This window comes from Sminthopsis crassicaudata, chromosome 6 (genome assembly GCF_048593235.1).
Source record: "Sminthopsis crassicaudata isolate SCR6 chromosome 6, ASM4859323v1, whole genome shotgun sequence".
Classification (NCBI taxonomy): domain Eukaryota; kingdom Metazoa; phylum Chordata; class Mammalia; order Dasyuromorphia; family Dasyuridae; genus Sminthopsis; species Sminthopsis crassicaudata.
Genome location: NC_133622.1, coordinates 69,912,377 through 69,928,664, shown reverse-complemented (window position 1 = coordinate 69,928,664; position 16,288 = coordinate 69,912,377). Strand labels below are relative to the sequence as shown.

At 34.9% G+C, this 16,288-nt stretch overlaps 1 protein-coding gene and 1 long non-coding RNA gene across 11 annotated transcripts in view; one reads left to right on the top strand and one right to left on the bottom strand.

The window, feature by feature from the left end:
- IL15 (interleukin 15) overlaps nucleotides 1–16,288 on the bottom strand; it is a 157,904-nt gene that overhangs the window by 14,794 nt on the left and 126,822 nt on the right. For 5 of the 8 annotated variants that reach the window (XR_012483630.1, XM_074276390.1, XM_074276392.1 and 2 more), the window contains one exon: nucleotides 740–846. Coding sequence is in view for 7 of the 8 variants with exons in the window: in XM_074276390.1 (XP_074132491.1) it covers nucleotides 740–846 (107 nt within the window). In the remaining variant the exon portion in view is untranslated. Of the gene's footprint in view, nucleotides 1–739; nucleotides 847–2,324; nucleotides 2,482–8,129; nucleotides 8,153–16,288 lie in introns of those variants that run through there. The other 3 variants (XM_074276393.1, XM_074276394.1, XM_074276395.1) reach the window with 3 other exon arrangements.
- The window catches only part of LOC141547812 (uncharacterized), a 29,317-nt gene that overhangs the window by 3,980 nt on the left and 9,049 nt on the right, over nucleotides 1–16,288 (top strand). Inside the window, exons 1-4 of one of the 3 annotated variants that reach the window (XR_012483633.1) lie at nucleotides 6,060–6,314; nucleotides 10,180–10,297; nucleotides 11,734–11,788; nucleotides 14,466–14,583. This is a non-coding gene — a long non-coding RNA (uncharacterized LOC141547812). Of the gene's footprint in view, nucleotides 1–6,059; nucleotides 6,315–10,179; nucleotides 10,298–11,733; nucleotides 11,789–14,465; nucleotides 16,085–16,288 lie in introns of those variants that run through there. The other 2 variants (XR_012483631.1, XR_012483632.1) reach the window with 2 other exon arrangements.

The following is a 16,288-nucleotide window of genomic DNA, read 5'->3' as shown; positions in this document are numbered from 1 at the left end:
GCCAGGGTACTGGGAGTTTGGTACCTTGTCCAGGATCACACAGCAAGTATGTGTCAGAGACAGTATTTGAACTCATCTCTTCCTGGCTGGCTCACTACCCCTTACATCATACTATCCCACTTCTATTCTGCCTTATCTCCATTCTCCCAAACAAATCAGAAAATGGATTGCTTAAAAGCATGTATGGTAGGGTCAGTGGAGTCTAATTTATTTGGGGACACCTGAGAAGCAACATGGTGTGTCAGAGCAGGGGTATCAAACACAGAAAGGGACCCCTGTAGACTGCATATTGATTTAGAAACTACATAATAAATAACATTGTTGGTGTTGTGTTTTAATGTATTTTGTTCAATATTTCCCAACTATTTTTAATCTATGTGGAGCCCACTTGGGAAGTTTGCTTGATATTAGTCTGATTTTGACACCTCTGTTATAATAGAGAATAAGGCTACCTAATTCAGGAAGATTTGAATTGAGGGCCTATTGCTGTTGCCTTCAACAACTTTCTAAGATTATAAATCAAAGGCTAATAATAAATCCAATCACACACTATAAATCAATCAATCAATCACACACACTATCCCCTTTATCCCAGATATAGTCAAGGAAGAAAATGAATGAGGGAATGTGCCTTTCCCTCCAAACCATAGTTTTATACAAAAATGCCCAGAATTTGAGCAAGTTGAATTAAGCAGAGATAACTATTTGTACATGTAGGTATAATGAAAGAGCATGTTACCTGAGAATGAAGAAATACGTCCCAGATTCATTTAAAATACTGAAAAAATGGCAATTTAAAATGGGCCACAAGTAGCACTGCATAGAAGTGCTTCTTAAGTTTGATTTCTGAAAAACATAATTAGACAATGGTTATTTGAACAGTGTTCATTTTATGAAAGGTGACATGTTATGGCTAATAATGGGAAAGAAACAAATATTTATTAAATTCCTACTGTGTGCCAAACACTTTACAAATATTTGATGCTCACAACAACCCTAGGAGGTAGATGCTTTTATTATCTCCTTTTGTATTAAAGAAACTGAGGCAGACAAGTGATTTGCTTAGCATCACACAGCTTATAAGTCCCTGAGTTACATTTAAACTTGAGTCTTCCCAATTGCCTGTCTGAATTCCATCTTTGTGCCAGGAGGCATTAGAAGGCACATAAACAATCCCCACATTATAACTAACATATCCACTCACTCTTTCATTTATTAATTCATTTGCTTATTTATTTTTTAAAGCATTCACATTTTATTATGGATATAACATACAAGAAAATACAAGAAAATTTGAGGAGGGGGAAAATCTGGAGTGTCCTGGAGCAAGCCTAGTTCAAAAGATCCTATTGTTAAATTTTCAGTGTAAGCATTTACACTGCAGAAGCTGGCATTTTATTTGTTTTATTGTCTAGAGTTATTGTCTAGATGGAGAAAATGTTAATTCAGATTTAACTTAAAAGTATGTCATTAATATTTTAAAGAAAATTGCTTGTTAAATATTTCCCAGCACACCAGAAGAGAATGCACTAACCTGATGGGAGCTTTGACCATTTCCCCCCAATTAATGTTTGGCATTAAATTAACTTGGATTGTATGTTTCTCTCTCACATTTTCTCAAATCCAATGAAAGACATTTTAAAAAACCCAAAATTTTCAAATTATTAAAATCCCAGTTGTTCTGAGATCTATAATAGACTTATTAGACAAGAATTTGGGACTCATACCAAAAAAGGAATAAAAGGAACTCATTGGAAATGTAGGTACTAAAATGACATATGCTATTTAATTTTCATCTCTTCTCTAACCATATCAAATGTAGACTTTCACTTCTTTTATTGTGAGATTATCTTTAGAGAGGTCTATCTTTTCCTCAATGTCTTTTTTAAATTAGTATTTTATTTTTCCAAATACATGTATAGATAGTTTTCAGCATTCACTTTTGTGAGACTTTGTGTTCCAAATTTCTCTCTCCTTCCCTTACCTCCCTTCCCAAAATATCAAGAAATCTAATACAGGTTAAATATGTGGAATTCTTTAAAATATATTTTTATATCTAATCTATTGTCATTTTGTTATATATATTTTTACATGATTTAAATTTTCATAATTATATTCTGCTTAGGTCAACAGCAACACTCACTCTAGAAGAATAGTAGGCTAAAAATAAAAAGAGGTGGACTAGAAACAACTGATTTCTGCAGATAACTGATTCACAAAGTGGGTAATTTACATATAAACAAAAGTTCTTAGATCTAGCTTTCAAAGGAACCTAAGAATTTATCTAGTCCAACCCCTTCTTTTACAAAACGGGTAACTGAGACCTGGAGAATTGATTTCCCAAGATCACAAAGATAGGAAGGAATACAACTTTGACTGAAAGCAGGTCTCCAAACCCAGTGTTCTTTCAATTGTACACCACCATCTTCCTTGACAGCTGAGAGTCCATGCAGCCTTCTACGTTTTAAAGGTCTGATGGCCCTGGAATTTCAAAACAAAAATTTTCATGGTATGTACTTAGAAAATCCTGGCAGATTTTACACACATTATCTAAGTTATTCTGCAGAACGCTCTGCAAATCTAATTATATTCATTTACAGATGAGAAAACTAGGCTCAGAGAGATAAAGTGACTTCCTAAAGATCATGCAACCCTATAACAATTTATGTAAATACCTCTATTCTGGAATGAAACAAAGACCAAAGTGGAGAACGTCCCTATTCTCATGGAATTTCTTCTTGTTCAGTCATTTTTTACTCATGTCCAATTCTTTGTAATCTCGTTTGAGGTTTAACAAGCAGTTTTCTTTTTAAAAAATATATCTATGACAAACTTTTAATTGTTAATATTTTTTATATTACTTAAGACTATATTCTAATTGGCCACCAATACATTCTAGGCTAAATCCCATTTGGTCATTGTTCTAGTCCTTATTGACTCAGATTGAATGAAAATAACAACCATTTCTTCTTTGGTAGAAATCTGAGGGTCTTCCCCTCCCAAATTCATTAATTCATTAATCAATTAAATTTTTTTGGCCTAGGCTAAAGAAGAATTGTTTTGTTTTGTTTTGGTATTTTTTTTGTCTCAATTGCTACCTAGCTTTAATCATCGAATAGATGTGAACCCAGTCAAACTGAGATCTGTTGAAGACTTGAACTTAAAATGCCCAAGATCTCCCTTTTACATATATTTCAACTTCTATTTTTGTTACCTTTTTAGTTGTGTGAGAAATTGATAGGTATTTGTTTAACACAGTTATGAAAATTAAATTAGAAAAATGAAATCCACTGAAGTGGTGACCTAAGATTTAAAAAGAATATTGTTCTTTGCCCCTAATCCTCCTCAGTTACCTCCTCTTTTCTAGAATGGAAGCTCCTTTGGGGCAGAGATTGACTGTGTAATAAGGGGTAGAGATTCATTTCCAGTAACTTCTGTAACATCCAATTAATGGGGAACCAGGGAAGGAAATTGTGCTTCAGGATAGGAAATAAAATGTTGCCTTTGGAGTTTCAAAGGTGTTTCTACTCACTTAGGTACCCATTCTTGCAAGAATGTAAAATAAATTTTTCCTGCATTCATCAGTGGAGTTCTTAAGATATTTTGTTTCTTACAAATGGGGGCTCATCTGGGATCTGGAAATTATGAGTTGGTGTGGCCCCTGTTGAAGTGCAAGAAATGCAACCCATTGATTTCAATGACCCTGTGGCTTGTCTCCAGGTCCCCCCCATTAAAGACTATCCAAGATCTTAAAATCATATTGGTAAGTAAAGACACTGATGAATCCAGGAAATCAGGAAGGGAAATAGAGTAGGTTCTTCAGTAGTCAGGCAAATCTATGCACAGATCAAAGTAAAGAATAAAAAGCATCTAATATTGCCTTTGGTGGCTGGGGCCATCTTACAGAATCTGAGTTGTCAGATTGGCAAAATGGGGAATTTTGTAGCACCAAGGAATGGGAACTCCTAGATATATCTCTTATAAAATCCTGGAAGAGCGGGGATGTAAGGAAATGTAGAGTTGAGTAAATATTAATGATCTGGGATCACTGCAGTGTGAAGATCTGCATGCAGGGGTGCAGGAAGGATCTATAGAGATATTTACAAGAAACTCTGGGAAAGAAGTAAAGAAGTGGGGTACTGAAAGAGGAGAGGTTCTTCTCCAGGAAGTAGATGGAACAACTCTGTACTAGAGAGAAAGAAAAGGAATTTAAAAGCAGTTTGTGTTTGTGTGTGTGTGAATCTATATTTTGTTTACTGCTTTCTCAGTCAGCTGAATTACAAAGTAAAAGAAATGGCCATTGGGGGATTTAAAAGTGCTCGTTTCATGCATCATAATGCAAAGTAACTTGAATTTGTCTTAAGCTTTCAAAGTTCTCTCCCTAGAAGGGAATGGCAAGGGCTGCTGCATGTGAACTTATGCCTAGTCCAGTCTCTCATGTCCCCATGCTCTAAAGTCAGCCTTAGTTTTTATCTAGATGATTCCTATCCAGAATCCCAAAACTCTTCTCAGAGGACTCTGGATTCTGTAAAAGTTGCTTATCTCTTCATGATTTGGTGAAATCAGGGGAAATCGACTTTACACGTTAAAATCTTTTCCCCTTCCCAATAGAGCAGTCCACATAGGGGGGAGAACAAAATTCAGCAGGGGGAGGGATAGGAGCCATTGACATTTTGTTCCCAAGGGCTTGTGTCTCCATCTCAGGTATCATAGTTTATTAACATTCCAAAGATTTAAGGCATCCTAAGAGAATGGAGGGTTTTTTGGGGGGTGGAGTGTCTCCCAAAAAAGGGACCTAAATTACTGTGTGTTTAAATTTAAAAATCAATTGATGCATTTGGGACTAAGATTTTATAAATATGTTGCATTAATATTGGATTATTGCTACTAGAAATTTAAATCTGTATTTAACTTGAAGTTATTAAAAATGGATATTAAAATAGATCTCTGGTTACTTACCTAAAGTAGTCACAATTAGATATAGATCTCCTAATTAGATGAAATATATTTAAGGTTCTATGTTGCTTGCTAAATTGTATATTGGGCAATTTCTAAAAATTACATTAGCTATGATTTAAAATTTTTTTTCAGTTCTGCTGAACATAAGGTATAAATTTTGTGAAGTTTGGTCTAAAGTTATTTAGATATTACCTATATTCTGAATCTAAAGGTTTGTCTTGTTTTCTCCCTTTAACAAAGAAATACTTAAAGGGTAGAATTTATAAAACTTTATAGAAAGTTTTAAAAAGGTAGTTTTAAAAACAAGAGACAAGAAATATCGATTTGCAAAAGCAACTGATAGTTTGAATGGAACATCTAGTTAGAATCTCACAGGCCAAAGTACTGATTTTTAAAAGAGTTTTTTCAATTTGTATGTATGTTAAAATTGGAGACTTTATTGTAAATTACATGAGATTCATTCCACTTTTGTGATAGCCAAATAGATATAATATACCCTATCACTTATGAAAATTATGAGATTGCTAATTAAGTTATTTGGGGTTGTTATCATGATACTGAAATCTAAAATTGATAAGTATTATAGATATGAATTATGTGTGGCTACAAAGAGAAGAATGGGATAGTGGGCTGGCACCAAATGATGTGGTTTGAGGAGCCAAAAATGAGGTGGGTTATATAGACACCAGATGATGATTGATACCAAAAATTGGCATTTGGTCGTATGAAAAATTCAGTTACCATTCTCTTTGACAAAAGATACATTTATTTAGGGAAGAGGTTACAGACAAAATGGAGGGATATAATAGACATCAAAAATGGTAAATATCAGATCGAGCAAGAGAGCATAGAAATGGGTTTTGATAATTAGTGATGAAATGGGTAAGTTCCTTAGTGGAACTTGCCATTTGCCAGGAGAAAAGAAACACCCCATGGAGTGGTTTGCCCTTAGTTGACAAGCTAAATTCTGAAAGGTTCTTGGCTCCCTAAAAGAATTAACCATAAGGAGGAGAAGAGGGGTTGGGAAGCTTAGTGGAGTTAGGGGAGATACTACGTGGAATGGGGTAAGGGAATGGGAAAAACACCATGAGGCAGACTGACCCAAAGGAGGGCAGCAGTCATTAGATGGCCATAAGTAAATTTTATAGGGAAATTTAGCCTTGGACATAATGGACAGGCCATAGCAAGATGAAACTGCTCAAAACTTCTACAGAGGATGGGTTTCAGGAGTTTGATATAACTTGGATTTCAGATTGGACCTACTCCCCACAATGGGACCATGGAGCTAAACTGATCTCCATCAGTGCCTTCTCCCTGCCTGCCTCAGGGATTCTAAGATGGGGTTGGACAGACAGGTGAGGTGGATTCAGCCCCTGTCCTTGGGTCATTTCCCTCGTTTGTGAACATTCTTGGTTTGGAAAAAGCTTGGTTTTGGGTGTAGAGGTCTCTTCACCTTTAGGTTTCTGGAGGTTCTTGGTGGGATTTTTGGTAGTTAATCTGAAATTTAGTATTGAAATTGTAAACTAGTTATTTGCATGATCTGTTAGCTCAGGAAGGTGAGGGCTTAGTCCATCCTTCCCTATTGGGAAAATCCACTCACTCATGCTCACCCTCCCTCCCCTAACCTTCCTTAATGCCCACTCCCAGCTAGTTAAATGAAATTCCTTTAACATTAATTGCTTTTGTTGTTTGAAGGAATAGCTTATGTTTATATGGTATTAATAACACTCTTTATTTTTGTTTTTCAAGTCTATAATTGTTTTAAGGCAAAATCATGTGTGGTGCTATATCAAAGGTTCTACTACTTAGCAATGCAAGGATAACTTTTTTATGGGCAAATTTCTTTTTTTTATTTAATTATAAAATTTTTGACAGTATATATGCATGAGTAATTTTTTATAACATTATCCCTTGTATTCATTTTTCCAAATTATTCCCTCCCTCCCTCTACTCCCTCCCCTTGATGACAGGCAATCCCATACATTTTACATATGTTACAATATAACCTAGATACAATATATGTGTGTAAATCCCATTTTCTTATTGCACATTAAGTATTAGATTGCAAGGATAACTTTTAAAAAAATTTTTGGAAGTAAAAAGATTAGGATTTCAGGCTGACAGTCCTGCATATAGTTTTGATTGTGCTCTGCAGATATATGGGATAGGTAGTTTAGGATCTAAAACCTCTGATTAGTGAAACTTGCTATTGAGATGAAATCTCTTGGGATTATAATGGATATTGTTTTGATTTTTGAATTTGGGAATGATTATCTGAGGAATTATTGTTAGTAAGCCACCATTTGAGAGCTAAGTTGGCTATAAGGGGATTGTTATTACATGACTGGTTGTCAGCTATGACTTATGAGCTTTCAGGCTGAAGCTCTAAAAGGATCAGTTTTATGCAATTATAATCAGGCTCCTGCTTTTTCCTCTTATAGCAAGGTTCTATAATTAGAGTAAATGGTCAATAGAAATAATAAGCACAGTTCAAGTATGTAATATCTTGTTTTCATACTGTTTTCAATCTAGTCATTATATTTTATAATTAGGTAAATATTTCCCTAGTCAACTATCTATTGCTAGGGCCTTGTTTCATACAGACATCAATCCTCAAAGATTTCAAAATAATATAAAAAGAATTGATGCAACTATATGGGGGACCACCTGTTATTTTATTGATTACTAAAACCAACGCTGAGACATTTTTAGTATGGTTTGGAGAAAATGATTTTAATGTATTCAAGTTTTCTTGGAGAGATGTAACTTAGGAACTATTTTGTTATGTCAATGAGAAAGTCAATTTTATTTAAGTTTGTTATTAATGTAGAAAATAACATTTGTTTGTAATGGTGTGTCCTATGGCACAAATATGTTTTCTTAACTTATTTGACATGAAGAGCTGTTGCCCAATCTATATTGGCCTCTCCCAGTAGAGAGATACTTATCTAGGGAAAAAAATACTGGCAGAGAGATTTTACACATGTATCCTATAGAAGTTTGGGTTAATTTCTATCTTAATATCGTGCTTTAATGCACGCAAATGGGACCTCTGATGGAAGGGTTTTGTATATACCTCTGTTATTCTGATGGAATCCCTTCTTTCTCAAAATTGCTTTTAGGTTATAATGTAGTCTACTAAAAGAAATAATGCTTAACTAGCTACTTACAGAATCTTCAGGGAAGATATGAGTGTACTTCCCAAGAATGAGGGTTCTGCTCTTAGTGCTCTCTCATGCTCTCTCTCTAGTTTTCTTCCTCTAGGGTTAGAGCAATTCACTTTAAAATGATTAGCACCAGAAAGCCATATTGACCAGCTTCAGGGGTTGGACTCAACCCACTGGGTCTTCAATCAGCTCAGACTTCCTCTAGGACCCTGTAGGATGACCCAGTTCAACACTATTTTCAGCAGGAAGTAGATTCAGAAGATGAGATCATTATCCCATACCCCAGAGGACTTTGGGCCCCCATTTGTTTGAGAAAGAACTGGAATTGATTGGTAAGTGGGCACCAAACTACCTTGATTCTGTGAAAGGGGAGGTCATGTAGGATTAATGCTACACTCCTGCTACAATATATTTGAGACTTAGGATGATTAAGATTTGGGTTAATATTGCTAGGAAGGATCCCCCACAAACAATACAGTTTGTTTGATGCTTGTCAAATTATAGAGGATAGGAGCATTGGATTACTATTACTGGCAAGGATGCCTCATGAACAATACAGTTTGATGCTTGTCAAATTATGGAGTATGGGAACATCAGATTAAATTTTGGATTAATATCCTGGGAAGAATACCCCACTAATAATACAGTTGGATGCTTGTCAAATTATAGCGTTATAAGGATTTGACTAGCCAGACAAGTAGTTGCCATAAGATTTTGTGTCCTGATAGAAAAAGAGGATTTTATGGAACTGACTGTCCAATTTGAAATAATATTTGTTTTGGGTTTTTTTTTTTTTGTTTGTTTTTTCTTTTTGCTCCAAGGGCAGGACACTTAGAAAATGCAGATCAAAGAGTAAGTTAGGAATATATGTAATAGTTGGAGATCTCTTAGTTTGGAATCAAGTCAAGGACTTAAGGCAAGTAATAGACATCAATGCCTGGGTAGAATTTGGTAAAGTACTTTGAATAAAAAGGAGTTTCTATGACTGTGCTATAGTTTGCCCCATGCACAGATAGCGCCATTCCCTTTGGATATGGAAAAACACGAGTTAATTCAAGCATGAGAGCTTTCAGTTAACTGAAATAACATTTCTGGGGAGAACTTCAATGCTTTTTTCCATCTTTCCCTTTTGTAAGGAAATAAACCAGGATATACTAATTGCCTAATATTTTATATAATAGTATTTATATTAATATTTCGCTCTGGAGATCAATCAGTTTTCCTCTCATGGCAGGGTGAAAGATTCCTTGGGAGGTTTCATAGAGGCAGGTATCATAGAGGTATCAAGCCAGTTTTACCTGAGAACTGAGTGGCACCTGTGCACTGATCCAAATGGTTACTCCTTTGGCATTCGATGAATTAAGAAAGACTAACTCAGGAAGAATTAAGTCAAGGATAGTAACTGATGAATTCAAGGCTAGAAATTTAGTTTTGCATTAAGTTCGTTCCTACTCTAGTAAGTAAATATTATTGGATAGGTTATTTTACTAGAGAGGCACTGAAGGGAATAGCAGAACAGTTAGATGCCACTAGCAGAATGGCATGGGAAAACAGAATGATTCTAAAAAGGTTATTAGCAAAAAGGAGGAAATAGTTAAAAGTAATTTCATTTCTAGTACAGCCCTGTTAGAAGAATTAGCAGAGAATTCTTAATTATTTTTCCTATGTAAGGAAATCTGTGCAAAGGTTTATAGACTCATGAATTGGGATGTAAAAAAATATATATTAGTCAAATTTGAGGGGTTACAAAAGGATGTGGAAACCAAATTATTTTTTAAAAATGGAGAAATTGTGAGAAATGGATGGACCTTTGGTTTCCACAATTATGAAAATTAAAATGGAGAAATGAAACTTAAATTAGAACACTGAAACCCACAAAAATATCAAAGAATAATCTAGGATGGAGTTTATCTTCCTCCAAAAGACTGTAAACTGTTTGGGAGCAGGCATTGACTTTTTCATCAGGGGTGAAATCAGGGGTGGTAGCCTGAGATTTGAAAAGAATTTTTTGTTCTCTGCCCTTACCCCTCCTCTGTATCTTACCCCCTTGTAGAATAAAAGCTCCTTGGGAGCAGGGAGTGGCTATATAATGAAGATGGAGATTCATGTCTTGTAACTTCTGTAAAATCCAATTAATGAGGAATCAGAGGAAGAACTTGTGCTTCAGAATAGTAAGTAAAATGCTGCTATAGGAATTTCAAGGATATGTCTACTCATCTAAGCACCCTTTCTTGCAAGAAGGTAAAATAAATCTTTCCTTCATCATTTCCTGCATTTATCCATGAGTCTGTGAAATTTTGGGGAAGGTATTTTGTTTCTTACAGTTGGAAATTTATTTGAAGGTACATTTATCTATTAAGTTATGCTAACACTATGAATATAATACTATCTAATGAAGCCTGTTAGGGTTAGTGTGACTAAAGGCAGATAGATAGGTGTTGGCATAAAAACTACAAATTTAATTATGCCTAAAATAATATATGACTATAAATTGCAAATAAAAAAAAGGAACCACTTGCATGGGTAGAAAGAGATTCCTTATCCAGAAGGTCCCTTTAACTATAAAATCATAGGTCTGGTTCTATCACTTTTGAGATTAAGTATTTAATTTGTCATCAGGTAATAGAATTAATTTTTCATAGCATACCTCACTTTAAACTATTTAAGTCTTCCTAGGCATTATTCCTATAATTCAGAAGCCTGCCACCAAGTAAATAATGGTACCTATTTAAACATGTAAGACAGTTAGGATAACTGGGGGATGAGAAAGTGCAAGACTGTCTCGTAAATATATCTTTCATGTTACACAATTCATGTAAAATAATAGTATAAATATTAAACACTAATTTATTATTTGCCTATGACTTGTAGAATAAAATATCATTTGGAACAAGTCATAATAGGGAGAAAATAGTTCACAGTTACCTTAATTGTGATCAACCACTATTTACTCTGGTTTTCTTTGTTACTTCAAGAACAAATTTAAATCTATGACAGCAGCTGCATGGTGGTCCCATGCTTTACCTTAACATTAAAATTTTTATTTGTTTATGTTTTCAGAGTAATAACTACCAATCTGCATCTGATTATTCTACATCTGTTTTGTCTCTTTTTGAATTGATAAATTCTCTATTATGTGAAACATTTGCAACTATGATTTATACAATTTACAAAAAAAAAAAAATCAGCACAATTCTGTCTCCAAATGTGAGAATGCCAAAGAATGGATTAGAAATGCTTTTAGAGAACAGCCTTTTAAATTCATGAAAATTACTTAGAATGAATTTAATCAATAATAAAAGAGTCTTGTATAGAACCAAATCAAGTTTCACTTAAAATGATTAACCTAGAATTCTAAATAACATAGGGACAGTTATAAGGGCATGTTGGGATATGCTAGGTATCCTAATTATCAAAAACCATTTATAATATTCTGTTTTGCAAAAGAATGATTGCAATATAATTCCTTTCCTCAATTACCCTATGACATAGATATTCGGAAGTTCCTGAAATCAGGTAGAGGAAAGGATGGGGAAGAATTGTAACCATCTTCTTTCTGGGTATATCTCTATTATATAGCAATAATGTAGCTATGATTTTTTTTCAGGCTGTGTAAAGCTTCAAGAAAAACATGGCTAGATGACCCCAGGAAAACCATGCTGGTAGGATCATATTATAACTCAGCCAGCTCTCCTAGAGCGTTTTTTTAAAGCAACCACAAAGTTATTTTTCTTCTCAGACAAAACCCTGATTGCTCATAATAATAACAGCTCATAATTTAAACCGCTTTACTCTTATAAAGATGCTTTCACACAGATTAACACATTTGAGCTTCACAACCAGCCACCTGTGCTAAATAATTTTTATCAAATTGAGCTCATAATATTTCTTTACACATACTCCCCAATCCCCAATGTTGAGGATACTAATGCAAGGGTATTTTTTTTTTCTCTGCCTAATTTCCTCCATGGTGGGCTGCCATTATCATAAGCAACCAGGCTAAACCTATGACAGCTTGCTAAGGGCAGGTGAAGAGATGTGAACAGAATTACACTAAATTCTGTTTGCTGAAAATTTTGCTCCAGGGCATGCCTAGCTTTTCTAACTGGCTTTAACAAGCTTTCAGAGGACAAAACTTGTGGAGGACACTATTTGCCACTGCTGCTAACCCCTTCAGCAGTCTAGAAAAGTTAAATTGAGGGGATAAGGAACTATATGCTGTGATAACAGCCCTGTCTTCAGGACATAGATCTGGTTCTATCACTTTTGAGATTAAGTATTTAATTTGGCATCAGATAATAGAATTAATTTTTCATAGCACAAAACCTCTAGTTTTCCTAGACTTCAGGAATATCAGTTAAAAAATGATTTTGTATTTGAATGAATGGAGGAAAAAACATTGAGTACAATAGACCAAGCACTGTACTAAATCCGGGGCAAGCACAAAAGTCAAGCCAGTTCTTGACATCTAGGAGTTTACATTCTAATAGGGCACAGCATACCAAACAAAGATCACGGAGAAATACTCAGGTCCAAAAAGTTACATGAATGATGAGTATATTGAAAGAACAATTGCAGAATTGATTCAATCTTGGTTCCCAAAGGATCTCAGAGGAAGAGATCTCCTTATGCAAGACTTAAATATACATAATGATAACCCTTCAAATGCTGTACTCTTACAGTGCCTTAATTTATTTCATACCACCTATCCTACCTATCTCACTTTGTCATGGATATGGTCTTGCCATCCCCCACAAATGTTCCACTTCTGTATTGGGAAACTCTGAAATTCCATTTTATAGCGACAACCTATTGTCATTTCACCTCTTCCTTAAAACCCTATTCTTCATCCTTAGCATGACCTCCAAACCTCCAACCTCTTCATTCTCTCCCAGGTCTCTGCCCTTGCACTACTTGCATTTTCTATCCCTTTCTTCATCTCAACCCTTCAGTAAACTAGTTCAATTATATATTCTCCTCTTTTCTCTAGTCTCTGTCCAACGAGACCCACTGACTTTGCTTCTACTTACACTAGGGTGACTCACTGAAGATGGAGGAAAATCACTGGGGCAATAAAATTCTTTCATACCTGCCTAATTAATTCACAATCTCCCTCACCAATGCCACTTTTCCATACTTTTTTATCTCTCCTTAGACTTTCTGTGGTTCTTCTCACTGTCTCAACTGAGAATCTTGCTCATAGTTCACTGAAATGTCACAATTTTGGGATCATCCTTGATTCTGCACTATCTTATTTTCCACATACATTCTGTTGTCAAGTCCTATCAATTTTACCTTTGTAACATCCAAACTCCCTTTTCTCCTGAATCCACCATCCTCATCACCTTAATCCCTACTGACTGGTCTCCCTGTGCTTCTTCCCACTCCAACTCCATCCTCTATATAGTTGTCAAGGTAATCTTCCTAAAGTGCAAATCCAACTATGTCAACCTCCTTATTCAATCAATCCCACTGACTCCCTAACATTTCCAAGATCCAATAAAAATTGTGTTTGACATTCAAAGCTCTCCTTCCTCTCCCAAGCCCAGTCTTTTATCCAGATACAATGGTTTCTTTGCAGTTCCTGGCACAAGACACTCTATTTCCTGACTTCTTGCTTTTCCATTGGCTGTCCCAATGCTCCCCTCCCCCCCATCCTTCCTCCACGAATCACTACCTTCTGGCTTCCCTCACTTCCTTCAAGGCCCAGGTAAAATCTCATCTTTTAGGAAAAGCCCTCTTAAATTTAATCCCTTTCTTTGGTTCATTACCTATTTATCTTTTCTGGGTTTTGTTTGTACATAGTTTGCAGGTTGTCCCTCATTACACAAGGACTTGAGGACAGGACCTTTTTTTGCCTTTCTTTTTATCCCCAGGGTACAACCCAGTGCTTAGCACATAACAGAAGCTAAATAAATGCTTATTGACTCACTCACTAACAACTATTAAGTATCTGAGGTGGCTTTATGCCCAGATTTTCTTGACTCCAAATCTGTCCAATACTGTACTTGATCCATAAAGTCTACTGTCTGTCTCTCTAGCCAAGAAAATGAAAATAGTATTGGAGAGACTAAACCCATAAACTTGGAAACCACGTGAAATTGAATTATTGACTGCAGTGATTTGAAAAAAACAAAACAAAACAAAACAAAACAAAAAACAAAAAACAATAGCCACATTATTTTTTGGTAACTGCTGCTTAACCATTCAAAAACTCAAGTCTTTTTTATTGTTCTTAGGTAGCAAGTAAAATCAATAAGTGTGCTCTTGCTGCTTTAAAATGGTTTTGACTCACCAAATAACAAAAATTTCCTTCTTTTTCCACCCCTCATTACACAGAAGATAACATATGGAATCTCAACCTCCCTGAACTACTTTAGTTATAAATGCTATTATATATGTGTGTCCAGCAAAGAATTCTAGAGACCCAGACCAGAGTGAGTGAGCACTATATTAGGTAAGTATAGATATGACCTACCTCTGCCTGAAACATTTAAGAATGACTTATATTGCTGGTACTTTGGGAAAACAGGAATATTGAAATACTGTTGGAGTTCTGAATTGACATAGTTTTCTAGAAATCAATCTGAAATTATGCTCCAAAGGTGACTAAACTGTATATGTATGGCCCATGACTCAGTGCCCACGAGTATAACATTCTAACAGCTTTAACTGGAAACCAAGGGAGTACCCATCAATTGGGGAAAGGCTGAACAAATTATGATATATGACTATAATGGAATTCTATATTGTACTATAAGTTAAGAAAGATGGTGTCAAAGAAACTGGAAAGACATGTACACATTTATTTTGAGTAAAGTGAGCGGAACAATAACATACTATCAGCATCATAAAAACAATTTTGAAAGTCTCAAAAACTCTGACCAACACAACTATCAATCATGCTTTAGAGAATCAATGAAATGATAGAAAAGTAATGTATTAAGAATAAGTCATATCTTGGACAATATACAAATTTTTGTATTTTTCAATGTTTACTTTTTTACAAGTTTTTTGTTTTCTTTTATGGGAAGGGGGAGGAAGAGTTGGAGACATGGGAGAAAAATTCTCAACAATTGAAAAAAATGAACTACTTTAAAAAGAAATAATTTTATAATACATATTTCTGAAACATCCTTCCCTATTCTAAGCCAAAAAAACATTTCTTGAAAGACGGGTTTTAGAGGAAAAAAAATCATTTCAGGAAAACTAATCAACACATTAGCTACAGCTGACAACTTGCACAATATTCCTCACTCATAGTCAGCCACTCCTGTGATGACAGGAAAGAGATGCATTTTTTAAAAACACTTTTCTAGGGTTCAGTTTAGCCATTAAAATTATATTTGGCTTTTTTGTCTTTTACATTTACATTTTTGCAATTATATGTATATATATAATAGATAGTTATATTAGTTTCCCTGATTCTGCTTTCTTCACTCTGTCTCACTTCATATAAATGTTCCCATTTTTCTATTATTTCTTCATGTTTGCCCTTTCTAATGGCATAGGAATACTATATTTTTTTCATCTACAAAATTGGTTCAGCCAGTCTTCACTTGTTTGACCACTTGGTTTCTCCTTACTTGCTAGATGGCTTCTTTCTATTTTCATTTGCAGGAATAACAAAAAAAAATAGTTTTGCTGTTTCTTCTCCCCCACATTTTTTTGCTGTTCTTGTACTTCTTCTTTATTTTAAAATTCTATCTAGGGCATTCTATTCCTCAGAGAATCCACCAGTTTATTAAGATATTGAGATCCACCATATGTTCTAAGCTGTCATACTGTGGTACATTTTTAACCCTATGCTATTTTAAATTATTTTATTTTTAAAAATATATTTTATTGATGCCTTCTGTCTTCACACAGATGAAATGTCTTGATAGCAAAGTAATTTCAGACCCCATTCCCTGAAGATATTTTCAACCTTATGAAAAAGGAAAAAAAAAAAAAAACAACTAAGCAAAACCTCCTCCATGTAGTGATTCTAGCTGATGATGTATACAGTGCTTTACCCTAGTTGTCCCTCACCTCTCTGCTGGGAGGGGGAGCCATGGTTCTTTTTGTTCTTTGGGACCTTCATTAGATTTTCATTTACACAGACTTCAAATTCTATTTGTGATGTTATTTATACCCACAAAGTCAGGGTTGGTTTGTTCCTT